This window comes from Oxyura jamaicensis, assembly GCF_011077185.1.
Source record: "Oxyura jamaicensis isolate SHBP4307 breed ruddy duck chromosome 6 unlocalized genomic scaffold, BPBGC_Ojam_1.0 oxy6_random_OJ106626, whole genome shotgun sequence".
Taxonomy (NCBI): Eukaryota; Metazoa; Chordata; class Aves; order Anseriformes; family Anatidae; genus Oxyura; species Oxyura jamaicensis.
In genome coordinates, this window is record NW_023304019.1 from 30380 (window position 1) to 57291 (window position 26912).

Genomic DNA, 26912 nt, shown 5'->3' on the forward strand with positions numbered 1-26912 from the left:
AAGTGCTGTGCATATATTTAGTATTTGGCACCAGATTGTGATGGCACTACTCACCCCTCCCCCTTCTCCCCCCGTAAGACAAAAGGTGGGGGGGCAAGAGGGCAGCTCCCACCCGCAGAGGAACCCTAACCCCTTAGAGCTGAGCCCAGCGCGATGCCCTGGGCGCAGCGGCGTTCCTCCTGGCAGCGGGGCTTCCCAGCTTTCCCCACGGGACCCCGTAACGTCTCGGTGCCCTACAGACACTGGAGACAAGGGAGAAGAGATCGGGGTCGTGGCCATGGGGACGCTGGAAGTTGGTGTTAGTACAAAGCTGGCCAAGGGCAGTATTGGCTAAAAAAGTCACCGCCAGGTGACAGGCATTTTGTAAACCCTGTTTCTGGTCTTTGGCCTTGTCCTTATTGCTCGTGCTACGGTTGGTCCTCGTAGAAGAGGTCTCAGAAATGAGGTTTTTGAGGGAGACCCCAGCTCCTACCCCAAAGCACCGTGCCAAGCGCTCCGGCAACGCGAGGCGGTTCCTGGAGGAGGCAGGGGCTGGCCAGGGAGCCAGAGTCCTCCTCCCCGTCCTATTTTGTGCTACTGCTTGGAGGGAGAGGAAAAGGCAACGTTAAAGCCCCCCATTTAGCACCTTGAAAGGCAGGGGCCGGTGGCTCCCAGCCACCCGCAGAGGTCAGAGGCCTGTCCTGCAGCCAAGCTGCTTTTTACTCCTTTTGACCTTTTTTATCCCTGCAGCACTGCCAAAAAAAGTGCCACAGCAGGGAAGGGAGGGGGGGGATAAAAATCACGAGAAAACAGCGGTTTTCCCAGGAATTTCGGGGGCGAGCCGGGTTGTCTCCAAACCCGGCTGCCTGTGAAAACCACTGCTGGAAGCGAGGGGAAAGAGAGGGGGAGATGGAGAGGGAGGAGAAGGGCTCCACATGGCCAGGGGGTCCCGGAGGGGTTACCTGGCTGCGTGGCCCCTGCCCTCGCCCTGCGTCCCCACCGATGGCTCGCTTGGGGCTGGGGTCCCGGCGGTGGCATCCGCCCCGGGTGCCCCTGGCCCAGGGAAGCCAGGGGGCAGTGGGGAAGTGGGGCCGGGGGTTCCTGCAGGGGAGCTGTGGGGGGTACCAGGAGGCGAGGCGGTGACGGAGGCTTTCTTGCCGCAGGACTCGCAGCAGAGCTTGTTGTAGCCGGGGATGGAGCAGTAGCGGGCCAGGACCTCCATCTGGCAGAAGATGGACTTGTCCCCGAGGCAGGGCTCCCCTGGAGAGGGACGGGGACAAAGCAGAGAGCGGGCATCAGCGAGCACGCGGGGTCAGGGCAGCGTTTGCCTCCCGTGTGCACCCGGTGATCCCAATGCAGGCGACAGGCAGCACTGCCAGCCTCGCCCTTTGCCCCACGGCAGCAGTTGTGGCAGTGCTGGAATGAAGCATCCCCCAGAGCAGCATCCCAAAAGCAGGCTGCCACACATCCTGCCCCAGCTGCGATGCGCCCGAAACCACCCCCCACGGTCCGGAGCAAGAGGCGGAAGGCAGAAGCCATCCCCCAGCTCGGGCAGACGTGGGAGGTGGGGAAAAGTTCAAGGCCAGTGCCCAGGGAGAGGCAGAGGGAAGCGTGGTGGATCCCCGGCTCCACGAGATGGCAACCTAGCGCCGGGCTGCGCACCAGGGCCGGGCAGGATGAGGCAGCTGAGGGTCAGATTCACCCGAAGGTGGCTGCGGGACGCATCCTTCCTCCAAACCGCCCCCACAGCAGATTGCAGGGGGCCCTGGGGTCACACCACTGGGACGGGGCTGGTAAGGAGGCAGTGAATGAGGAGCAGCGCGGGTGAAACTCCTGCTCTCCAACGGGGGCTGGATGATGCTCAACCTCCTCCTCTAGGGAAGCTCAGAGGTTTGGCTGCGTCCCCATCAGAGAGAGGAGCACCTGGTGGCGACAGAAGGGCAGACGTCACCTCCAAGCACCCAGCTCTCACCCTCGGACACTTACTGGGGGAGATCTTGCTAACGGGGTTTTTGCCCCCCTCCTGGGGCACCCACTGCCCTCTGGGCGTGACGTGGTCACTGGTGTCGACGCTGGCCGTGATGCTGGAGGGCTTCCCTGCGGAGAGAGCGCTGGGTCAGCGGGTAATGCCTGGATGCCCCCCCAAAAATAAAACAGCAATTACACCACGGTGCCCACCTCCCTCCTACCCGTGGGTTCACCATGCCACAAAGCCTGCAGCCACCCCCAGTGAGCCCAGGAGGGATGGGCAGCATTTTGGCTGGCTGTTACCCCCTTCCCTGCCCACACAGAAAACTCCCCAACACCTTTTTTGCAACAAGATCGTCTGGGGCTGGATCCACTGCTGCGAAGGTGCCTGCTTAATTTCAACCTACCACGGAGGACTCCAGCTTAATTAATGACCTAACTAATTGACGCGAGCTGGAATACTTACGCATACATGCTTAACACACGCACATCAGCCTCCAGGCACAAACCCACGTGCCTTGGGGGCACACAACAGGTCCCCACGCCCCCAGTGCCACCACTCTCACCCGGACAGACGGACACGTGGCAGCCCCGGACAGCCTCCGGCTTGTCCCCGTGGCAGCGCCCGCCGCTCTCGCTGCCCTTGCAGACCACCTGCCGCTGCTGCACGCCGTCCCCGCAGCTGGCCGAGCACTGCCCCGCGGAGAGAAACCGGGTGGGTGACGGCTCTGGGGACACCCCGGTGGCCAGGAAGGGTCCCCAGAGCCCCACGCAGCTCACCTGAGACCAGGCGCCCGTCCTCCACTGCGCCGGGCAGGGCAGGCGGCCGCAGGGCCTCCGGGTCTCCGGCCGCTCGCCGCTGCAGTACTTGGCGTGCAGGGTGCGGTTGGTGCCGTCCCGCAGGCGCTGCACGCACTGCACGGCCCGCTCCTGCAGCCCCAGCTTGCCGCAGGACTTGCTGCAGGCGCCCCACTCCTCGGCCACCCAGCTGCGGGGGGACGGGGGCAGCGTTAGTGGCGGGGCAGGAGAAGCCCCCGCTCGCTACAGTTCAGCCCCGAATTGCACAGCGGGGTGGGATGGGAGCAGCCATCCGTCCGTCCGTCCGTCCACCCAGGGGGACTTACGCAGGCTGGGAGCACTCCTGCAGGTTGCAGCGCCGGCGGATGGGCTTGGGCTTCTTGCCGTTGTCGCACAGGTTCCTGTGCACCATGCGGTTGTCGCTCTTCCGCCGGCAGCCGTACTTGGTGTACTGGATGCCTGGGGGAGCGGCAGGCGGGCGGTCAGGGGGCCCACAAGGCTCCCCGGCCCCCTGCACCCCCGCCAGGATGGGTCCTCGGAGCTCCCACGGGACCCCAGCGCACCGCAGCGCTTCACCCAGGCTTGCGGAGGATGCTCTGAGGGGTGCTGGAGCCCCCTGGGGTGCACTGCAAAGGCTAAGCAAACCCAAGACCTCCCCCAAAACCGGGTGGGTTTTGCGGGGGGAGACTGAAGGAGCGCAGCTGCGTTTCTCCAGCCAGGAGGAACAATCAGCGCACGGCAAGCGCGGCCAAAGCGCTGCTGCGCTCTGCCAACCGAACGGCGCTTGCCCGGGAGCGGAGCAGATCAGGGCTAAGCTAGCGTAAAAACATGAACTGTCTGTCACCCCGCGGGACAGCCCCGCTGCAGCAAGGTCAGCGGAGCAAGCGAGGGCTCGGTTTCCATCTCTGCGCGTCCCAGAATCTTCCAGCGTCCATGCCAGGCGTTGGAAGGAGCGAGCCAGCACAGCCTGCTGAAACCTTCTCACTGCTTCAGCACAGAGCCGTGGTTTATTCGCTCTGCTCTTCCACCAGCCTTGTGGCAGAAACCGAGGGGGGGAAAAAGCCCGGGGGAAATAAACCCACCTGCCCTCCCTCTCAGCACCTCCTGGTGGGTCTGCCTATTTCCACGCAGGTTTTAGTCGCCTGCAAGATGCTGCTCCTTGGCCCAAACTGAACCCACTGCTGTCTTAAACCAGAAATGACGGCAGACACGTGGACAAACAGAAGTATTGCCCGCGCACAATCACATTTCCATCAGAAATCTGGCTAAAATGCTCACCTAAACTGCCCTGCCATAACATTTTTTCACACTTACTGCCATACTGTAGATGCCCCACGCTACAGAGATGCAAAGAACAAGCCAGAGATGCCCCAAAGGCCGCACGCACTGCCTGACACCCAAACAACCTCCCAGGTGCCCCCCAGAGCCTCCCACAAAGGCAGAACTACCTCCTCCGCACGCCTTCGAGCACTGAGACCAGCTCTTGAGGGCCCACTCGTAGGAGTCCATCTCCTCGAGCAGCACGTTGTTGTTCCCGATCATCGGCAGCAGGTCCTCGTGGATGATGTACCTGTACATCAGGCTGCTCCTCGACTCCTCCTCCTCCCGAGGGACGACCTGGTGGCACAGAGGACAAGCAGAGGCAGGGCATGAGACCATGGGAGAGGGAAAGGAAGAGAGAAGGCGACACAAAGCCTGTTAGCACCTCCAACGTGGTTAGATGGGCTCTGAACACAGAGCCTTCCCTTCGGGAACACACTTCTCAAGTTGCAAAGAAAGATGATGCCCACATTTCCCAACCCCAGCCTCGAGCTGCGCGCCCTCTGGCTCCCAAAATCCCCAACTAAATGAGACCTGGATTAAAACCCCCTTCCTCAAAACCCTCCCACATCTCACCCCAGAGCATCTCCCCTCCCGCTGGGCAATGGTTGTCCCCGATGGTCCCAGAGGACGCGTCAGCCACACTTACCAAAACGCTGATGGCTTCGTGCAGAGGGCCGCTGGTTTTCAGGCTCTCCTTGCCGTGTTCCGTGGTATATTCCCACTCCAAGCCCATTTCAATGAACACTTTGCTTTTGGCTTCTTTGCCCTTGGCATTAAGGATGAAGTTACCCGTAGCTTGATTCTTAACAGCTGGAGAAAAAAAAAAACAACAACTCAGTATTGCAACAACTTCTCCTCCGATCACCCCCTTTTAGGTGTTTGAATGACCTAAATAGCAGCCTCTGGGTGGGAATAGTCAGAATAGGGCTGAGAGTCAGTCGAGGGAGAGGTGAACAGAGCTGAGCAGGGACCAGGGCAGGATGCCACCTCCACGTGGCTCCCCACCTCCCCAGAACCAGTCCTCCCAGAAAGCCATCCCCGCAGGACTCACCGATGCTGTGGGATGCCGGCTCCATCTCTTCTATTTGCACGTGCCTCGCCCCGGCAGGAATCTCAAACATCTTCAGAACACCCACTGAAAGGGGCCAGAAGGGGAGCACGGAAAGAGAAAGCTCTCAGAGAAGGAGCAGCGGGGGAGGTGGGTTTGGTCCCCCTGGATGCCACCTCTTTGTCATGCTGCCGTGGGACAGAGGTGGCTCCGGGGGTCCCCGTCCCGCTGCCCCCACTCGCAGGCTGGGCTACGATCGAGCACAACCTCCTCACCCTGCTGCTTCGGGGTCTTGGCCAAGGTGCCCTTCACCGTCCGGCAGTGGGAGTTGTCCCCTCCGCAGACCCCGCACTTGTCCTCCTGCTTCAGGGAGCCGACCTCCTTGTCGCAGCCGACGTGCTGTCACCCAAGGGGAGAGAAGGCACGCAGGGGTTATGTCCCCCACGGCACGGCTGCCACAGCTGCACCACCACGTGCCTGGCCCCCTGCTGCACACTGGGTTGGGTCCCTGGGCTAAAATACACATCTCCAACCCCAAAAAGTGTTGGGGGAAGGGAACGTACGAGATGCGTCCTCTCTCCTGGGCAGGGTCAGCTCCTTACCACGCACTCGCCCCGGACACAGATGCTGTAGGGGTCCCGGTAGCTGCACCTGGTACCGTCGTGAACAACCTGGTTCATGAACACCACGTCGCCCGTCCCCTCGGACTGGCAGATCAGCTCGCACTTCTGGGCATCTGGGGCAAAACACAAAGCAAAAGGGAAAAAAAAAAAAGTTTGCTGAAATGCATTAGGCTGGGTGAAAATAGAAACCCATCTCCGCTTGTGCCCATGAGCACAGCCAGACTCCAGAAGCCCAGGCTATTCTTGTGCCTTGTTTTACCACGTCTGTTTGCTGCTCAAGAGTCTGTGCTTTTGCCCAGCACGCTCTGAAAAGCGAGAGAAAGCAACTGGCTCGGACACGCCTCTTCGTGCTGAAGTAGCTCCAGGAGCAAGCAGCACCGGGATTCACTCCAGTGATCCCCCACCACGGGACCAGGACGCATCCAACAGCAGAGTTAGCACCGTGCCGTCCCCAAGGCAAACCCTCCTTGTGCCAGAAGACACAGAAAGCAGGGAACAAACTCTAACAGCAGCACAGGCAGATTGGCCTCCACCTCCAATAATGAGCAGGGAGAGGCTCAACAAAGGTTGCTCTCCTCAGCCCCCCTCTGCTGCCCGTTGAGCCAGCAGGACCCAGGGCAATATCTGGGTTTCTCAACCTGAAGGCAAGCAGAAGAGATGTCCAGGACCTGGCTGCTCGACGCTGGATGATTGTTGCCAGCTCAGGAGGTTTCTACAACCCAATTTCTGCATGTGCAGCACAGCTGCCAACCCAAAGCACTTGCCACCAGCATGGTTTCTTCTGGCAGGCAAGGCTACCGATGGCTTTTTGGGTGAGAGCACCAAGACCAAGAGGGTGGAAGGGAGGTGCGTGTCTAGGTATACCAGCACCCCACTGCTCCCATCCGTGGGAGGAGAACTGCAGATAGTGCTTCCACTGAGGGTTAAATCAACTCCACGTGCTTGCAAGCTGCCCGTCACCTCTGGGCACCCAACCATGGATGGATGAGGTCCTCAGGGAGCCACTACCACTCACCGTCGTGATGCTCGTAGGGCAGCCACGCGTGCTTGCTGTTGTCGTGGGTGTAGTAGGAGTTGCGCTTGGAGCACTGCTGGGCACGGAAATCCTCGTAGGGCCCCGGGCACTCCTCGCTGTTGCACACTTGGTGCTCATAGGTGGCTCCTGGGCAGTGGCGCCCACCATAAGCAGGACTAGAAAATAAAACAAGGGCGTTACCAGAGCACTGGGGTGGGATGCTGCTCAAGCATGGTGCATCTCCAGCTTGTCCACCATGCTGGAAGCCAAACGTACGGCGGGTCAGTGCAGCTCCGGCTGCGGGAGCGCACACCGCCGCCGCAGGTCCTGGAGCAGGAGCCAAACTTGGACCAGGAGCTCCAGCCACCATCCTGGCTGTACGGCTGCTCCGACGTCTTCCAGATGCAGTGACCCTTGAAGCACCACTGGAAGAGAGGAGAAAGAGGGGTGGCTTGATCTCCAAAGAGCTAGTTTTCTCCTGGGCAAGTTTTTTCTCTCTGGTTGTAAACGACCTCTTGTTACCCATGCAGATCCTCCAGCAGGCACTGAATCATGCCTGGGTCCAGGACTGAAGCAGCCCATGAGTGTCTCCCTACTGGGTCAGGGGCACCCCAGCCAGGTGGGATGAACCCAAACTTCTGCAACAAGCCCCAAACGACTTCATTTGCACCCAATATTCAGCTTTCCACATCTCCTGGCTTCCCATTCCCTGTTCTCTGAAGCTGCAAGTCCTTCCTTATTCATTTAGTCATCATCAAGGGCAGGTGGCTCAGAAGAACAAAGTCCTCACCCCAGCACAGCCATGCTGGGCAACCGGAGTGGAAAATGAGGCATAACGCTACTTCTTCAAGCAGGAGAGATGCCAAAAAGCCACAGCAAGGGGGTGGAAAGCCAAACACCCCCCCACACCAGAGGCACGGCCATTACCTTGCCCGAGGAGCACTCGGTGCCATCCAAGGGGGGCCCCTTCTTGGTCTTGCAGAAGTAGGGGTTGTCCGGGTGGCTGCACCACAGCTGCTTGCACGGGTCAAAGGTGCGGAACTGCAAAGCCAACGGGACATCGAGGGGGGGGCGGGGGCTTCCAGCACCCATCCTACCCCATGGAGAGCCTTCTCCCAGGGCAGGAGAAGGCCCAAGGCTCCTGGTGGGTGCAGGCTGGGGTGATACCAGCAGGGCAGGGGCTGTACTCACTGCCGTGCAGGTTTTGTAGCCCACGCCGAAATCGAAACGGCACTGCTCGTCCATGGAGTAGTTGATGCCCGGCAGCTCGGGGAGCACGGGCCACTGGTGCTCGAAGGGGTCGTCCAGAAGGCAGTCATAGGAACTGTTGGATGGGGGCAGAGATCTGGGGGGTTTCGCTCCTTCCCTCACCCCCAGCCCTCTCTCCAAACCCAGATATTACAAAATCCCAATTCTCTGAGCTCCGGCGCTGCTGCAAAACGAGTTTGCACACCAGCGGCAAAGAGCAACCCAACGACCTGCTCTGTCTTCGGGGTTTCCTGCTACTCTGCACGGCCCCGACACACAAAACCACTCTGTGTGTTTCTACGGCCTTTATGCAGCACAAAAGAAAATGGATAGCCTAAGGGCCTGGCGCAGTCACACCACGGGAGAGGAGAAAGAGTTCGAGTCGACCTACTGGATGTAGCGGTTGAGCTCCTGCTTGCTGCAGCGGGACCAGTGGTAGCGGTGGAAGGCGGCCTGGACCAGCGGTGCCATGATGCTCCCCATGCTGGTCTCGTCCGCGCACCGGTTGCCTTGGCCATCGTGCTCCATGCCCAACCTGTTGGAAAAAGCCAGCGAGCCAGGTTTCCCACGGGACGTGGCTTTGCACCGAGTCTTTTGGGCAGAAAGGGGCGCAGAAAGCCCCTTGGGCCAAGCAGACGGGTGGCAATAGCTCTGTCCCCGTCACTTACACGTGGCCGGTCTCGTGGGCGACCACGAAGGCCGAGGAGAAGCCGTCCTCGTGGTTCAGGGTGCAGCTGCGGAGCGGGTGGCACATGCCCGTCACCGGCGCGTAGCCTGGAGAAAGAGAGAAGGAAGGAGAGAGGAGGAGAGGAGAGATAAAGCTTTTGAGAGAGGCAAAAAATAAATAAATACGGTGATAAGCAAGAGCCGATCCAGTGGTAATCCACGGGCAGGTCCCTGGGGAGCTGCCCCATGCAGGTCCCTGGGAACACAAGCAAAGGGAACACACCCGTGCCAGAAGAAGCTTGCACCAGGAGCTCAGACGCAGAGCTGCATCTCCAGCACATACCTTGGCACTCGGTGGCCCCGGAGAGTCAGGCTGGTGCCCATAACCCAGCCAGAGGGGACACAGAGCTGGTCACCCTCAAACAGGACTGTCACCTCGCTGGTGGTGCCCCACGTGGCTGCAGAAACCCTCCTGCGAGGTGGGCACTAAAGATGAGGACCAAGGGGCTTTCCAAAGCAGCCCACTTCACTAAAGATACTCGTGGTTTTCCTAGAAGGTGCTTGTTTTTCCTCTTCCCCACATTCAAGTGGGCAAAGAGGCATACAGGACACAACAAGCCAACTCTCAGACAGCAACTGCTCACCCAAATCGCGTGCTCCATGGACACCACCGCCAAAAGGAAAGCAGAAGTCAAAGTAGGAGCTTGAGAGAAAGACAGGTAATTGGGTTTAACCACACAGTAATGAGTCAAATCCTGGGTAAAACATTTTAAAGGATTTTTTTTCTCCATTAAACTTTCCACAAGAAAGAGCAGCGATGTGGAAAGTTTTCTGTATGAGAGCGAGTATATTTTGTCTGGAGTGAGAATGGGATAAATTCCCAACCAAGGAGGCTGTCGGTGTCTGGCAGCGAAACGGGACAGGGGAGTACAGAAAGGTTGGTGGCTCAGGAGGGCAGGCGCTCTCTCTCGTAATTAAGACGTGGTGAGAACTGGGAGAAGCAAAGGGTCCTCCATGGGAGAACGGTGATGAGAACTACCTGAAAAATACTTCACTGACAGAGACCAGGCCTGCCTGCAAACACGTATCAGATGCAGAAGAGAGGACATGCTGATGGCCTCACTTTATCAGCAAGACACAAACCAGTCTCCCGCTCCTTCCACATGCATTTCCTTCTTCTGCATGGATATTTTCCACCTGCTTTCAGCCCTTCTGACCATTTCTCCCACCTGGGCATGCTCAGGGGCCAACCACTCATGACAGTGGTGCAACAAATTACACCTTGCAAAATTATCCTTCCTGTGAAGGAGGCCAGAAAGATCTCCAGACGTGCCTTCCACAGAGGGACACGGTGCTCCCCTAGCTCAGCCAGGGCTTCGCCACCAGGAATTCAGCATTCACCACCACCTGCCCACCACCCAGCAGCATTTATCTTGGAAAAGCAGAGCCCACGTGCGAGGGCGGCGCAGCCCAGCCTCCGCTTCGTGCCCTCCGGCTCCTCTCAGTTCCAAAAGCAAGGATTGCATCAGCTTTCCAAGATTACTCAGTGCTGGCCACCGCTGCTCCCATCCACGCCTAGAGCTGCTGCCAACACCGGGAGGTTTTTATAAGCTCCCCGGGGCCCGGCTTGGCTCAGCAACAGAGAAGAAGGAGGCTGCGAACCGTGGCACTCTGCACGGCCGCGCGCCCGGCTTCACCTGACACTGTCACTGGCCGAGGGACGGAGGCACAAGCTGTGTCCATGAGCCCCCAGGGATGGACATTTTGGCTCCCTTCCCAGGTCCCCAGGACTTCCAGGAGTTCACCCCCAAAGGGTTTCCTTTCTCCTCGCTTGTTGAAGTAGACTGCAGGGTCTTGGGGCCGGAGCAGCCCTGCCTTCAGCTCAGCTAGAGGGTAGGCAGGAGCGGGGCAGATGCTTCCCGACCAGCACGCACACCCTACAGGCTGGAGAAGCTCATGGGGTGTTTGTCGTCACCTCAGCAAGCAGCTTAGATGCTGTCAGTGAACATAAACCACAAGCAAGGACAGAGGAACACAGTCCAGAGGTACCTCAACCCTTCATTGCTCGTAACCCAGAGATGAAAAGGGGGAATAAGGAGCTGGATGTCGCATGGAGAAGAGGCCAAGGTAAGCACAAGTGTTACTAATCACAGAATCACCTAGGCTGGAAGAGACCTCCAAGATCACCTAGCCCAACCTCTGACCTAACACTAACAGTCCCCACTAAACCAGATCCCTAAGCTCTACATCTAAACGTCTTCTCAAGACCTCCAGGGATGGTGGCTCAGCCACTTCCCTGGGCATCCCAATGCCTAACAACCCTTTCGGTAAAGAAGTTCTTCCTAATATCCAACCTAAACCTCCCCTGGCACAACTTTAGCCCATTCCCCCTCATCCTATCAGGGGGGAATGTGATTCTGTGAGAGGACGCAGCCTTCCCGTGGGATTTACCTATGGTTTCCTGCAGGGGGTGGAAGAGCAGGAGAGGAGCTCAGCCTCCTCTCTGCTCACCCAGGGTGTTATGAGAGCTACTGGCACGCTCGTGGCCTCAGAGGGAGCCTCCTGATGGAGAAATGAGACCTTGCCACCAGCAAGTAAGACCTGCTCCTGGGCTTAGCAATACCCCCACGTCCAGTTGTAGGAGGGTCAAGAAACTGACCCATGCAAAGCCAGGTTTTAAAGGTCCCTGAGAAGCTCCCTTTGGTATTCCATCTTTTTTTATGCCGTTTTTAAACTGTTTAGGGCACTTTGGGACAAGGGGAGGACCAGCGCGCAAGGAATAAAGATGCTCTTTTATGCATTGAGGTTGATGTCCTGGGTTAATTCTAGCTTTCTTCTGCTTCACACGAAAAAAAACTATTATTATTGCTTTTTCCTAGACCTCGCTGGCCAATCAGCAGCCTGTGCTTGCGAGAATTCCTCTCCCCTTGCTGGCTTTCCCCCAGCAAACTGCACGTACCTGATGGAGATAAATACAGTACCTTGCATACCTGCGGGACCAAAATCTTGCCTGGTGAGGAACACGGCGTGGTCATGGTACTCGGCGTGCTCCGGGTCGGAGCGTTGCTGCGAGTGAGCCCAGCGGCAGACCTGCTCCAAGCTGCGGGATGGGTTCCCTCGCTCTATCAGGCTGACTGACTGCGTACAGGAACAAAAAAAAATAAAAATAAAAGTATTGCTATTTTTTAAAATCCATTGCCTGGATGCGCTGGAAAGCAGAGAGCATCCCGACTGCGAGAGAGCTTGACCCAGCAGAAAACAGGTGGAGGTGCTCCAGGGCTGTTTTAGAGCAGCCACCCTGATTTTCATCTATTTTTCTTCAAGATGGGCATTTTGCAAAGGTGCTGACAACAAAATCCTGAGGGCTGAGCTCCACCTCATCTCCCCAGCTGGAGCTCTCCTGGCAGGCAGGAAGGACTCTGCCCTTCCCAGGCTCTGTAAATGGAAGCCACGGGGATCTTTCCATGGGGATAGGAGACAAAATGCCCAACCAGAGGGCTTTCTGAGACAGGTGGCAAGCTCAGCAGTGACCAGAAATAAGCGCTAAAGCAGAGCGGGCTGCGCTGTCTGCACCGTGTCATTTTCCAGGACACACTCAGGAAGCATCAGAGACAACCAGCGGTAAGCTGGGATCCTGCCTGGATCCAAACATCTGCACATCGCTCCTACATCACCCCCGAACCTAAACAATGACAGAGCTGGACACGCCAGCTGCCTCCAGCACAGGGTTTCGGGAGGATTAAATCATCCTGAACAGAGCCCTTGAGTCCTCATCCCTCCGGCTGTTGGCCGCAACCCCACCGCTCCGAATCCCTTCCCCTCCATACATCATCCCCCGGCCCCGAGCACGAACACGGCTGGGAGGAGGCCAGACACACTGCTGGCTTTTATGCATGGAGATGACGTTCCCGGTCTGCCAGGAATCTCCCTAAATGAGCCTGCCTCTGTTCTTATCCCCGTGCTCCTGAGAACCATCGCTGGGTCTCTAGGATGCGCTTGTTTTTTTTTTTCCTGGCCAAGCAGAAACAAGCAGAGCTTTTCCTCCAAGACCTATTGGGGCTGCTTTGTGGACCACACACAGATATGACCGTGTTGGACTCATTAATATTCTTGCTAGAGCAATTCACGTGGTGTAGGGGCTTGCCACAAAACGTATAGCAAACTGCACTGCTTCACAGAAAATCTTTCGGCTGCCGCACTCAGAAGAGCCTTAAAAACAAAAAGCAACCTGAGAAACCAGGAGAAACGTCCCCGTGCTCGCTCTGCCCAGGCCATGACATGATGCCCGAGGGCTGCAGGACAGCCAGCGGAGCCAGGCAGAGCTGCTGGGACACGAGATGGCGGCTTCAGCTTCTCCTCACTGACCTCCACCTCTTGCCAATTTGGGAAGCCACCTTCATCCCATGGTTTATGGGATCCCAAGGGTCCCATAAACACCATCGGGACCCTTCAAGCTGTCTCAGCAGGTAACACATGGCTGCACAGCAAGCCCCACGGCCACACGTGATGCTCAGGATATTTGGGGTCCCCCCACTTCTCCTGTCCCAGCTCCGAGGACTGGTTGGCCACCACCACAGGCTTAGCAGAGGTGGCTCTCCAGGGCCTCAGGCTCCAGAAACCACCTGGAGAAGGGTTCCCATTCGTCCCTGCTCCGCACAGATGTCAGCACAGGCACTGTCCTTACCTGGCGGTATCCCACCATGATCATCCTGACCAGCACAATGTTGATGTGAACGCCCAGGGACTCATCATGATAAATTTCATCCACCTGAGGGAAAATAAATTAAAAAAAAAAAAAAAGCCGAGGGCAGGGCAAGGCCTGCAGAGCCCTGAAGCAAGCCAGTGCCTGCAGCCACTTCTCCCTCCTGTCCTCTGCGCTCCTGCACTCAGCATCCTCCCACCAGCTCTCCACTCCTGCACTCTGCTGGAAGAAGGATGGGTTAAAATAATCACCTTTGGGGTTTTTTTAAGGCAAAACATTGGGAGGCAGAGCTGATGGGGGTCCGATGTCCTCCCTTTCCAGGGAACCTGTCCCATTACCCCCAAGAAGGCGCCTCCCATTCCTGTAGCACCAAGCGCCATCCACCTTCCCAGCAACAGGGAGATGTTTGGCCGCCAGCTGAACACACAAATGCACACATAAATCCACACACACACCCCAAAAATCATTGCCTCCTGGCAGGGAGCACCGCTCCCCAGCGAGGTCTGGGCCCGCTCTCTCCTTCCTCTCCCACTTCCCAAGACCTCCCAAGCCCAGGTGCGGAATCGCGTCTCCCTCCTCCCAGCCCAGCTGCTTTGCTTCTTGTTGCTCTCGAAAAACCACAAAGCAAACCAGCCAAGTTTGAATAAGTGAAATTTCCCAGCAATCGGTGGCTCGGATGGGCAGGGACATCCCTGGTCCTGTCAGGAGCCTTCCCCCTGGGGACCTCCTCCACCAGGAGCATCTCACAGCGAGCCTTTGCCCCCTTCAGAGCACAAATTCATCGGAGAGAAGGAAACCCCTGGGCTTTTAATGTCCTTGAAGTTGGTGGGAAGGGGGAAAAAAAGGCTTTTCAGGGAGAGGCGAGAGATCTTATCAAAGCAAGGGCATTACTCAGTTGCACCAGTGAGTCAAGTTTGACCTAGCACCTCAAAAGCCCCCAGGAGAAATCCGCAGGAGAAGACGGCACAAGCAGAAGAACAGGGAGGGCTTGTGATTCAGTGACATATATACACCAGCATCTGCTGCTTTGCGGAGGAAATCATGAGTTACAGCCTTCCTTTTCTGTATTTCAGGGAGAACAAAGTCTGAAAGGGTGGCTTTTTCCCCACCCGCTCTTTAAGAGCCCCAAAAAGGATTTTTTTTCATTCCTTTTTCAAACTCAAAATTCAGAGCTCACCTTCCCTTGTTCCCAACGCAGGACCCATAGCGCCCTGCCCCATCGCCCCAAAAGTGATGTGGGGAAAATGACTTCCCTCGGCTCTGCCACAGCTTTCCACAGACTAGAACGTGATGTTCATAAGCCAGATTTACAGCTTTTTTTTTTTTTTTCCCTTTTTTCTATTTTTTTTTTTTAAGCTTACATTTGAAACGGAGGGCCCTGTGACAACTGACGCAGATGCGGCGCGGATCCGAGCCTGCGATTTTCCAGGCGACATGAGTGCTTTATGAGAGCCACGATTGACAGGCCGGGCTTCTGTTGGAAAGCCCGAGTCAGTCCATTCCTAAACCCATCGAGAGCCAGCATTAACGCCGCCGCGTGACAGCCGCGGAGCCGCTCTGGGCTTTGCAGAGAGGTGCCACGAGCCCTGAGCCTGCCACATCTTGGACGCGGCAAAACAGCTGAGAAAAATAAAGAGATAAAGCCCTGGTAGATAAATAGGTAATAAATAGATAAAGCTAGTGCGTTGCTTCAGGTGCACAGGCTGCAAGACCTGTGGGGGAAAAAGCCTTTTGCCCAGCATGGAAAGGCAACAGTGCACCACGTATCCTTCGCTCACGGCAGTCAAGCTGCTTCTCAGCGCCGTGCTTTAATGCATCTGGGAAGAATAAAGAGGATGGGAAGGATCCTTTCTGAAGCTCTTCTCTGGGACGTGGTGCAGAAAAATTCCTGCATTCGGGAGCTGTGGACGATGAAGCTCATCAACACCTGCACAGCACCATGAATCTTTCCTTTACGGTCCTTTTCCTTTTCAGCCTTGCCGGAGAAGCGACGGCAGGCAGCAGCAAGACCACCAGCAGCTCACCAGCTGCTCACCGAGGGAGCAGGACACGAGCGGCTGAATTATTCCAGGATGCCAATCCCCCAGAGCTTTAAAAGCAGTGCGACACCACGCTCCGGCGGCAGCTATATGGGGTGCCTGCTGTCTGAAGGGAAGGGCTCTGCCTAGGTGTTTTCAGCCCCTCAGCAGGGCACCGAGGGCTCTGCGTCCCCCAGACGCCAGCTCTGCAGAGACTTTTGCAGATAATTCAGAAAGCAGACGTGGAAGCAGACTGCCCAAGGCTTTCTGTTTGCTTAACCACCGACAGAGGCGGACAGGGCTTGTTCCTGCAATCCCCCCCCCCCCACAAGAGCATTTCAGAGCCGGGAGGAAGAAGGGATTGGCACGAGTCCCCCTGCCCTCTGCGGATGCCATTAGCAAGTCAATGCCTTCGAAGAAAATCCCCGCAGAAAGCCCCCGCTCAGCAGATCGCCGCTGGAGGGACAGATGGTGCACAGACCTCCTTATCTAACGCCCGTCAGATGCCCGGCCTCTGCATCGCCGTCCGCTGCCAAAGAATGCTCTCCAATTTCACTGAACAGAGAAATCGCGAGGAAAATGTTTGAAAAGCCCCGCCTAGCTGCGTGCCGGGGCAAGAAAGCCGGCCCCTGGGACCCCAGGGGGCAATGCCAAGGGAGAGGAGAGCGAAGACCCCGTGCCCGCGCCCTGCGGTCGCTCCCGTCCCGAGCCCACAGCAGACACCCGCTCCCCGCGGCGAACCGCACCGCGGCCGTCTAGACTTCCCTGCTCTTGAGGGAAGGCAAACAAAACGAGAGCACGAGAAGAATTTGCCAGACGAGCAGAATAGCTGACATTTCAAAATCCCAGATCTCGCGGGCAGAGCGGCCAAGTCATCTTCGGCTTCCCCTTATCCCCCTCCTTCCCTCTGCATGCCCCTACGCAACAGGCTACGCTGTCCCAAAACCAGAGCAGCAAACGCACCAGTCTATATTCGGGGCAGGGAGGGGAGGAAGTGCATGCATGTGTAAGAACAACACCAGAGGTATTTGTTGTTGTTCTTACACTGCTAGCAAGGAGGCAGCTCGCGGAGCAGGCTTTTATTTTATTTTGCAAGCTCCACAGGGAGGAAAGAAAATCCCTGCCGATTTAGCGCCGTAGTTAGGTGACCCCGGGTTAAAAATAAAGCTGGAGGCTTGCTGTTTCCCCAAAAACTATCTTCTGTGGGGTCTCGGTAACACTTTTTTTTTTTCCACTTGCAAACAATGAACCTCCTGATGCGCCGGAGGGAGCACACAAGTCGCAGCCTGGACGCGGCTCTGACTCATGGGGTTTCCTTAGTAACCCGAAACAATGGGCAAACACCGAGCACCTCCGTGCCCTTACCCAAATTACCCAAATTCTGGGGACAGCCCCGGCACCCAACTGTGCTGGTGGGAGAAACCCCGCTGGCTGCAAAGGGGTCCCACGGAGACCGCAGGGGAGAGGAACTTTTGTGCGCCGCGTGGACCTGGAGGTGACAAAACCCTATAAGGACTGAGGGTTCCCAACATTTGCCCCAGACCACGCTGTCTGACCCCGTTTTGCCCAGCCAGGCTGGTGGCTTTGCAGTGAGGTTGTGGTTTTGGAATGAAATGTGCTTTGTCGGGCACCTCCAGCCTCCGCGCCAGCCCCAGCCCACCCAGGACCTCCCAGCTCCACCACCGCTTGGTGCAAGCTCCGCCAAGCCCACGGCTCAGCCTTCCCCCCCTCCACGGGGCCACCCCAAGCCTCGAGAGCATCGGGATGAGCTGTAGGAACCCCAACAAGAAAGGGAGCTGGCACATTCTGCTCCCAAAAATCACATTTCCCATGGCTGGGCTTTTAAATCACCCAGGTTTAATGGGGCAATTCCCGCTCCCACCCAACCCAACTTCGGGGAGGCACCTCTCTGCATTACCCTGTTGTTCCCCTCCCGCCATCCCCTCCTTATTTAATTCACTAAAATCCCCGGCGCTGCCTTTATCTGAGCAGCCGGCACCCCGCACATTCCCTCCCTGAAAAGCGCTGCCTCTAAAGCATGAAATGCGGCTGAAAAATGGCCTTTTGATGCAAGCTGGCAGCCCCCAGGCGCTCGGCCCGGCCCCCGATGGGAAAGGGCAATGAGCTCATCTCCGGCACCCGAAACGCGGGAAGGGCCCCGGGTCAGGCCGGGGACCCCGGGGCACCTCCCGCTTGCAGGATGAGTTAATGAGAAAACAGGGGAAAAAAAAAAAAACGTTCCAAAAGTGCATTTGGGAATACGGTGCCGGAATTTCAGAACCCCTGGAGAGAGCGGCTTTCCCACTGCCCTGCCCATCTGCAGTACCTAGCCCCAGCAGCAGGAAAGCACTGGAGATTAACAAGTTGCAGTGAAGGCATCGGCTTTTTAAAACCAGCGACTTCTCCGATTCCTGACGTGCGTTTGGGGCTGGCCACGTGAAAAAGAAAACACTTGGGGTTGCCCTAGCAGCAGGGCAGACAGGCTCATGCCTCTTTTAAAAGGTGGCAAACCAGCAAATCCTCACCCCTCGTGCGGATAATTTACCCTCCGCGACTGGCAGCGCGGCTCCAAGTCTGCGTGCCAGGGCAGAAACACTGCCAAAACAAGCAGGCGAGAAAAAGAAAAAAAAAAAAAGAAAAAGAAAAAAAGCAAAAGCATCCTCCTAGCTCAGTGGTTTCTGAGCTGGCTGCACCTTTCTAACACTTCCCATGGCCATGCGTAAGGGTACTAAAAATAAAAATAGAGCAGAGGGCAAAGGATAGAACACTAAAGCTTAAAAAAGTCAAAAGTACAAAAAAAAGTGATTTTTTTTTTCTCTCTCCCCCCCAGTTTCTGAGCACCCCCATTTGCTATTGCGCAGCATTCCCCAAGCAAGCCACGCGAGGTAACCCTGGAGAGCAGCCACGCTCGTGCACCTCTGCCTTTCGGGGACAGCAGCTGGGAGAGGACGGGGCTTGGCTCTGATGGAATTTCTCGCTGGGTCCCATCTGGCGCACAGATTTCTTCTGCAAATCTGAAAAATCCCCCTCAACAGATGGGGACCTTTCAAAACAGAGAAGTGGAAGGCACCGTCCTCCTTCCCAGAACTTGCTGAGACCTCAGCCACACAATCACAGGGTGATAGAAGTTGGACCTTCAGGGCCACCAAGTCCAACACCAGCCCAACCCACCGAGCCCCACCACTCACCCAAGCCCTTAGTGCCACGTCCACACGTCTCTTGGACACCCACGGGGACAAGGACCCCGCTGCAGCCCATCCCAATGCCTACCCCCCCTCTCCACAAAGAAAAGCCTTACTATGTTCATGAGGGTGAGGACGTAGTTCTGGACGTGCTCCTTCCCGTGGAAGCGCACCACCGAGTCGTCCACCGCCAGCAGGACCTCGATGTTGTAGTCGTCCTTCCTGGCGTGACGCCTCTTGCGCTCCGCCTCGCCCAGCCGCTCCTCCAGCAGCTCCAGGGAGTTGGGGAGCTCGCCCACCCGCACACCGGGCACTGAGAAGGGGGCAGAAGGAGAAAACGGAGAGTTGAGGAGACCCAACACGGACCCTGCAGTGATCTTGGGGCTGAACGTGGCACAAAGTGACTTGCTGGCCCCGGAGGAGGTGGTGGAGAGGAGAGTTTCGTGGTGTGGGCAGCAAGCACATGAAGACGTGGGGAACACATGCTGCCGGTGGTTCACTCCACTTAAAGAGACTCACATAGCCTGGAAAAGCCCCAAATTGGCCCCAGAATGAGTTGTGGAAGTGTTGCAAAGCCAAAAAGCAGCTCGTGATGCTGGGGGACGGGCAAGTCCTCGCAGTATAGAAACAAGGTGGTTGGAGGGCACCTTCCTGGAGCACCCCCCGTCCTGGCATGGCCAGGGATTTGTGCAAATTGCAGAAACCCCTTCTGCTTGCAATTCCCAGGTCTGCTACTCGTCCTGGCTTCCCGGGGCTGATGCAACCACCCTCATACCTGGTCCCAGCCGTCTCTTTGACCAGCACAGACTCAGAGCAGCTGAGGTGGGAAGGGACCTCTGGGTCCACCTGGTCCAACCCCCGCTCAAGCAGGGACACCTGGAGCAGGCTGCCCAGCACCACATCCAGGCAGCTTCTGAAGATCTCCACAAGATCTCCACAATTGTAACCAAATGTGGGAGAAGCTCCAGACCTCCACCGAAAGCAAGGCAACAGCGAGCCCATGCACCAGAGCAGTAGGAGAGACAGCAAGGACGACAACACCACCTTTGTCCACTTACTCATAACAGCGTTAGCACAGAGGCTAATTGCTGGGTTAATTGGCGGGGCTGAGCTCCAGGCCCTACCTTCGGCGCGGAGGTCCTGCCGGATGGCCGAGCGGCGGTACACCACGTGGGCCCTCCCGCGCGCCTCCGTCTCCTGCTGGCCCCGCTCCAGCGGCTCGATGAAGAACTCGGTGCTGTCCGTCCGAATCAGGCCGGCCTGCACGAAGCGATGAAACAGAGGAAAAAAGGGGAAAAAGGGTTTTTTTTTTTTGTATGCATGGATACACATCAATATACTCATAAAAGACTGGTGAAGGGCCAGGAAGGGGAAAGGACATCCTGAATGAACAGAATGTCCTGCTGCTACCCCACCATGCAGGTTTAAGGTCAAAAGCCCATGAGAAACCATCGCTACCCCACGTCTCCTCCCGGCAGCAGAGCTGTCTCACCACATGGTTGGACACAAGCAGTAATTTGGGAAGTTACACCATGTTGATTCCGTGATTCACGGGGTGAGCTTGCTGTTTCGGGGCTAAACAGGTTTGTTCGACCACTGCAACATTCGGGAGAGCCATCCTACAAAGATGCCCTGTGCCTCCACCTTGCCCTGTGCATCAAACCAGCTTTGGGTGCCAAAAATCACCGCGTGCGCTGGACAGAATCCATTACAGGATTCACACATGATGAACCTTAATTTCTTCCATAAATGGGGAAAAAAAAAAAAGAGGGGAAAACCAACCAAAAAAAACTGACCACACTTTGAGTTATGTCTTTTCTATGGCTCTAAAGCTCCTTCCCTTCTCATCCACCAGAATTTCTCTGCCTCCTTCTCCCTGCCAGCAGTCGCAGGCTCCCACCCAGCTCTCCCCACACACGTCCCCGTCCCCAGGCCACATCCAGATGCCACCAGGAGGAATGTGGCCGTTTTGCCGGTGCTACTGACTGCGACTGCAGCAGGGAGGAATGAAAATAAATACTCATCTTTGCCCGGGAAGCGTCTGGAAACGAACGCAGGGGAATCCCTTCAGCCGAGAAGCTGGAAAGCGTTACGAGTCCGACTACCTCCCAGACCAGGGAAAGATGAATGAGATGGCAAACGCCATTGGAAACATTGTCCTGGCTACCAAGTGCTCCTAATTAACGCCAAGCTCCCACAAAACCTGCCTGGCCGCCAGCCCGAGCGCTCCGTGGCGCAGGCAGCACCTCCAGCCCGATGGTTTTCGGCTGAGGACAAGGTGGGACGGGGCCATGGGCGCTGCATTTGCTGGCACCCATCGCACAGGCGCCTGGTTGCGTCTCCAGCGCTGCCTGCCGTTGAACCCCTGCCTGGAAAGCGCAGCAGGACGTATGGATGTGTTCCTAGAGCAAAGCCTCCCACCGCATCTACCTACTGGAGTACTCATCAAGGCTATTGGCACAGCTCTTTTCATCAAATAAAGATACGGAGACGTGCTGCACGGCCCAGCGCGGGGCTGGGCTCTGCCAGCAGCAGGGCCTGCCTGGGCCACCCGGTCCCCCCTGTGTCCCCGCACTCGCCGCGGCATCAGCCAACCTGGCTCCGGCACGCTTCGTCAAATTTCCTGCTCCACTTCAGTTTTATTAGCTGCTGAACTCCTCTGGAAAGCAGGTTTGGGTATTTTTTTCCTCCTTCTCGAGGAATTTCACCACGCTCGGCCGTGCCGGGCCCAACGCGCCTGACACACGCACCCGCCACGCGTCCAGGCCGGCTGCCCCCGGGGACAAGGGGGGACCCCAGGCCACCAAGGAGGACGTGACCAGAGCCCACCCCACCACCCCCTGTGGACAGGGACCAACATCTCAGGTTCAACCAGGAGCACCAGTCAAGACGAGACAGACCCAAGGGGAGCCAGCCCGCAAGCCAGGTCCAGCAACAGTTAGGCAGAGGCTTTAAAAATTCAGTTTTACCCCCCAAAACCTGAAATTACACATCACCTGTCAAAGAAATGCAGCATCTCGGCTATCTTCGCGCTTCTCCTTGCTGCCTGCAGCCCCTCAGGTTTTGGGCGTGGGGTTTTATAGCACCCGTTCCCCACAGATATAAAAGGGGAAGCTCTCACCGCGGACAACCTGATTTCATTTTCAGGCATACACCTGCCCGACGTCGCTACCGCCGAGGACGAGAACAACAAAAAGTGTTTTTTTTTTTACACCGAATTTCAGACCCACCCCATCCCCCTTTCCACCACCACGAGCCGCCACCGTGTGTCATCCCCCAAACGGAGGCAGGCGCCCGCTCCTTCACACGACAACCCGGCAGCTCGGAGGGCAGAGCCCCGGGCAGCCGCCCCAAGCATCGCAAACACGCTCGGATTCCGCACGCCTGAGCGCGCCGACCATTTCCCACCGACGGGCGCCAGCTCCCCGCGCTTCCAGCTGGCGCATCGCTGCACACGCGGGCTGCAGAGGCACTTCTGCCACCCCAACGCTGCCCCCGTTTCCCACAGGAGATGCCGGCCGCTGGACGTGGCTCTCGGGAAGGCCCCTTCGAAGTCAGTTCTACCAGGGAAAAGGGAAAAATATATATATATATTTTTTGGAAGAAAACCCGGCAAAGTCACCTCTGCCAGCTTGGGGAGGATGAAGGCTTTTTTTCCAGCGATGGCAGAAAGGAGCTGGCCTCGTGCCACCGGCACCCCCAAGCACCCACCGAGCCACGGGGATGCCCCCCAGCAGCTCCTCCCTGTCCCCACGGGGTAAAAACTCCCCCGGGACCTCAGGAAATTCTGACGCCTCCCCGCAGCCAAACCGTGGAAAAATTAATAAACCCCGCTGCGCTCAGCCAGAGAAGCAAACAGCGTGGAGAGGGGGGAGCAGAGACGTGCATATGGATTTTTCCTATGCGCTTCACACTTAATTTGGACAAAAAGTCCCAGAAAACGGCACTGCATAAAGGCACACCATGCTCCCCAGCCTTTGCATCCAGGGGTCACACGGGGAGAGGGGCTTTGGGCAGGGGCACGGCAGTGGGGACGGAGTCTTCCTCCACCACATGCTGCTCCTGATAGCTCCTGCTTCCTCCCCATCCCAGGGAAATGGGGTCAGAAAACACTATTTGTAGGGTTTGTAGCTTTGGTTCATTATGAATGACTGCGGGGAGCAAAGCACAAGCACGGTGCCCGTAGAAAATAACCCGAAACAATTCTTTGCCCTTTTCCCCAGCAAAGGATGCGAGATGCACAACCAAGGGCAGAGGAAACACAAAGCTGGCAGGCGCCCCGCTGCCAACAGCACAACCCCGGTTGCTCCGAATTCTTCTCCCCCTGAAATTCTTCTCCCCTGAATTCTTCTCCCCTCGGCAGCCCCAGCTCGAGTTCGGCCACACGCTGCTAGAGGAAAGCCGGGTTGCCTGCAGCGAGATGCGTCTGCTGGGGGAGATTTTCTGCCGAGCGCTGCTTTAGCGTTTAGGAATTCGGTGGCTTGGATCAGCTCTGAAACCGTGTTTTGGAGGACTGCACCTTCCCACCCTGCTCGCAGGAAAAAGGCAGATTTGCACGCGTGGGTGCCTGCAGCAAACAGCAGGCAGGGAAGGTGCCATGGGCTTGGCATCTCCAAAAAAAAATAAAAAATCAGGTCATTACATGGCTAAATGTGGATTTAGGGAAGGCTTAATTTGCACTGTCTTTTTCAAGAAATGTTTTTTTTTTCCCTCATTATTTATAATCTCAGTGTCTGTTTATACACAACATAATCTCTCCGTGTACACATTTGCAGTGTCCCAGAGCACTCTGCCCAGCCAGAACAGAGCGGTCCCGCGCCTCCCACGCACGCCATCCCGAGACTGGAGAAGCAAAAGATGCTCGAGGTGGACGCAACCCCCAGATCCCCCTCACTCGCCATGCCACCGGGAATTACATTTGCATGCATCCCGCATTATGAAACCAATTCCCAAAGCAGAGGCAGCGCTACTGGTTGCTTGCCGGAGTCATAGGAAATATCTCCAAAGCTTTCAAGTGTGTCCAAATTCACCAGCCCCAGCAAGATCTGGGTCACGGAGAATTTTCTGCAATTTCCCAGCCTCGTCAGACTCAAAGGAGAAGCTTCCAAAATTGTGGATGATGAGCTAAAATTGCTGGCAAAAAAAAATAAACTGCTGGATGTATGCGAAATATTTATTTCTAGCCCTGCTGCTCTATCATTTCTGCTTGTATAGTAACACCACGCGCTGTATAAAAAGAAAGGAATGCCAAATTGTTTGTGCTAGCAGCCAAAAACAGCTGAGGAACTGCCAGAATAAAACAATAAAAAAAGAAGGGGGGGGAGTGAAATAAGTTTAGTGCAACCAAATAGTAACCTGGGAAGCAATACCGGGAGAAAATAGCAAGCACTGTCATGGAAAATGAGGGTTGAATTGGGCTAAATTGGCTCAAAGGAAGTTTGAAGAGCAGTGATTCAGGGTATAAAAAAAATAAGGACAAGTTTTTAAGGCGCATCAAAAATAGGAACCCCACGGGCAGGTTGGAGACTGGGGATGAAGAGGGAACACAGCCTCACAGCGTTGCTGGATCATGCTCACCCTGCTGTCCTGAAAGCTCTGAACCTATGAGCTACAGCCAAAAACACCAAGGTGCTCCCCAAAAAGATGCTCGGAGGAAGCAGGAGCTCACCCCACCTCGGTTAAGAAGCAGGACATGTGCATAAGAGCCCCCAAAGCCAGCACGGGGTGAGTGGGGACGAGTCAGCATCGCCCAGCTCCCCGCGGTGGTACCCAACATTTCGGCGCAGCATCTCCAAACCCCAAACCTTGAGATCCTCGCCTCGAGCGACCCAACCCGCCAGCCTCGAGCTTACCAGCCCATCGCAGTTACTGATGGCCACGGCGGCGCCGGGCATGCCGGTGACGTCCCCGGTGAAGAGGCAGCGGTGCCGCAGAGGCTCTCGGAAGAGCACCCCGAAATCCTCCTGCCACTCGGCCACGGCGCCCGGCGGCACGAGGCGCAGGTTGGGCCTCAGGCGGAGGTGCAGCTCCTTGCCAAAGACGGTGACGTTGAAGTAGAGCGAGCGGCCGGCGGCCCCGCCACGCCGCGGGGACCCATGCAGGGCGTCGCGGGGCACGCGGCGGCGGGACGGGGACGGGGGGCAGGTGGCTTCGGCCGCCCTCGCCACCGCCGCACCGCCGGACACCACGTGCGAGAGGAAGCGGCCCCGGCAATCGGCACTGAAGGGCACGATCACGCCATACTCGCTCAGCTTGCCGGACAGCAGGAGCTCTGTGGGGACAGACGGATGGACGGATGGATGGATGGATAGGTGGATAGACGGATGGACAGATGGATGGTTGGATGGATAGAGGGCTCTTGGGGAGCACCCAAGCGCAAACCCCACCGCATCCCTCCGCTCCCACCCTCTCCGCTGCCAACCCAGCCCCCCTACCCACCTCCTTGCCCCTTCCCCAGGTGGGCAGGACCCGGCGGTCGCCCCCCCGCCTCCGAAGCCCCCTCCCCAGCCCCCCCCCCCGGCTCTACCTGGGGCACCGGCGGCGGCCAAGCAGCCGTGCAGGGGGACGAGGCAGGAGAGCACCAGCCGCAGATAATCCATCGGGGGCCGGCGGCTGCGGGGCGGGCGGGATGCGGGGCGGGCGGGGAACGGTGCCCGCCTCCCCCCGCGCCGCCCCCGCCGCCGCCGCCGCCGCCCGGGGCCGCCCGGGGCCTCCGGGGAACGGGAATGGGAACGGGAAGGGGAACGGGGACGGGAACAGGGACGGGAACGGGGACGGGCGGCGCCGCGCTGCGCGCCCGCGGCCGTGCGAGCAGCGGGGAAGCGCGGGGGTGGGGCCTGGGGAAGGGGTGGGCAGAGGGGCGAGGTAAAGGGGGGGGAGAGGAGGGGGGGAAAGGAGGGAGGGGAAGGGGGAGAAGGAAGCGAAAAAAAGTAGAAAAAAAAAAAAAAAAAAAAAAAGGCAAGAAAAAAAAGTGAGGTGACGCGAAAGAAAAGCGAAGCGTGAAAAAGCGGAGCAAAAAGAAAGCGAAGCAAAATTTTAAAAAGCGTGGAAAAGTGGAGCAAAAAAAAAAAAAAGAAGCAAAAAAAAAGAAGCAAAAAGAAGAAAAGGAGGGGCAAAAAAAAGGAAAAAAGGAAACCAGAAAGAAAGAAAAAAAAAAAAAGCAAATAAGCAAAACGAAAAAAAAAAAAAAGTCAAGAAAAAGGAAAAAGAGCAAAAAGAAAAAAAGAAAAAATAGAAAATAAAGCAAAATAAAGAGAAAAAAAAAAAAACACCCAAAAAATCAACAAACAAAAAGGAAAAAGAAAAAAAAAAGGAAACAATCAGCAAAATAAACAGAGCAAAAAATTAAGCAAAAACAAGAAATAAAACAAAATAGTAAAAACGTAGCAAAAAAAAAAAAAAAAAAAAAAAAAGAGGGATGAAAATGCCCCCAAAATGCCATAAAAGTATCTGGGGTGTGTTCTGGGGGAGAAACTGCCCCGGCCCGACCTCCCAGCCCCACACCAGCCCCCACAAGGGCAGTGGCACCAGGGATGCCCGGAGCCCCCCTCGCTGCCCCAAGCCCCCCGAGCTGGGGCCGTGCCCCGAGGGTGCAGGTGAGCATCCCGCTGGGTCCTTCGTGGCCCCTTCCCTCTGCCTTGGCCAACAGACGTGCCACAGGAGGTGCCGCGGTGGCCGCTTGGGTTTTGGGGTGCCTCTGGGCAAGGACAGAGGGTGTCTGGGGTCCCAAAACACGAAGAGTTCACCCAAAGCCCAGGTGCAACCCCTCCAAGAAAGGATTTAGGGTCCTGGTCCCATAGCTCAGTGAGAGCAAGACCCGTGAAGGCATCTCTCTTCCCGAATTCCTGCGGTACCTTTTGGGGGAAATTGAGATTTGCAGCCTCTGATTGTCACTAATAAATTAACGGTGCTGGCAGGCCGACAGGGCTGGGGATGGAGGGGTTTCCTCCCCCCCCGGAGAGCCTCGGGTTCCCACCCCCCCCAGCTCCCCAAAATAAAGGGCCGCTGCCAGCAGGCTCGGTGAGCGAGCATGACCTCATCCCTCAGACATGCCGGGCCGCGATTAGATTAAAACAAAATATTTACTGCTGCAGCATCGGTGGCAGAAGGCGCGCGCGGGGGGAACGCGGCCCCGGCCTCCGCGGGCAGGCCCAGCAGCGTGGGGCCCGCGAGCAGAGCCACTCGGGGCAGGACTGAGAGACCCCCAAGGGCCTCCCAAGCAGGGAGGCGGCTTCGGGCACCCTGCTCTGCTTTTGTCACACCCATGGTGCAGGAAGAAGCCTTCCTGGGGGGGCTGCGAAGTCACCTTTCCCTAAATCCCACCACGCCACAATGCAAGGCAG

The 26912-nt window shown here is 57.0% G+C and overlaps 1 protein-coding gene across 2 annotated transcripts; it reads right to left on the minus strand.

The window, feature by feature from the left end:
- Positions 1 to 25373, minus strand: LOC118157512 (A disintegrin and metalloproteinase with thrombospondin motifs 14-like). 2 transcript variants are annotated; one of them, XM_035311878.1, is made up of 22 exons: positions 25097 to 25373; positions 24423 to 24841; positions 19695 to 19830; positions 18687 to 18883; positions 13353 to 13436; positions 11659 to 11806; positions 8671 to 8776; positions 8394 to 8537; positions 7946 to 8078; positions 7682 to 7795; positions 7031 to 7179; positions 6755 to 6930; positions 5719 to 5852; positions 5392 to 5515; positions 5120 to 5203; positions 4715 to 4878; positions 4194 to 4362; positions 3072 to 3204; positions 2728 to 2935; positions 2514 to 2640; positions 1966 to 2076; positions 1 to 1239 (listed from the first exon to the last, which is right to left on the minus strand). In XM_035311878.1, the coding sequence occupies exons 1-22, from the start codon at positions 25167 to 25169 to the stop codon at positions 938 to 940; spliced, it is 3435 nt and encodes a 1144-aa protein (XP_035167769.1). In that variant the 5' UTR covers positions 25170 to 25373; the 3' UTR covers positions 1 to 937. The 2 variants fall into 2 exon arrangements, with proteins under 2 accessions (XP_035167769.1, XP_035167768.1); XM_035311877.1 differs by having other exon boundaries at positions 11650 to 11806.
- Between the last annotated feature and the right edge of the window lie 1539 nt (positions 25374 to 26912).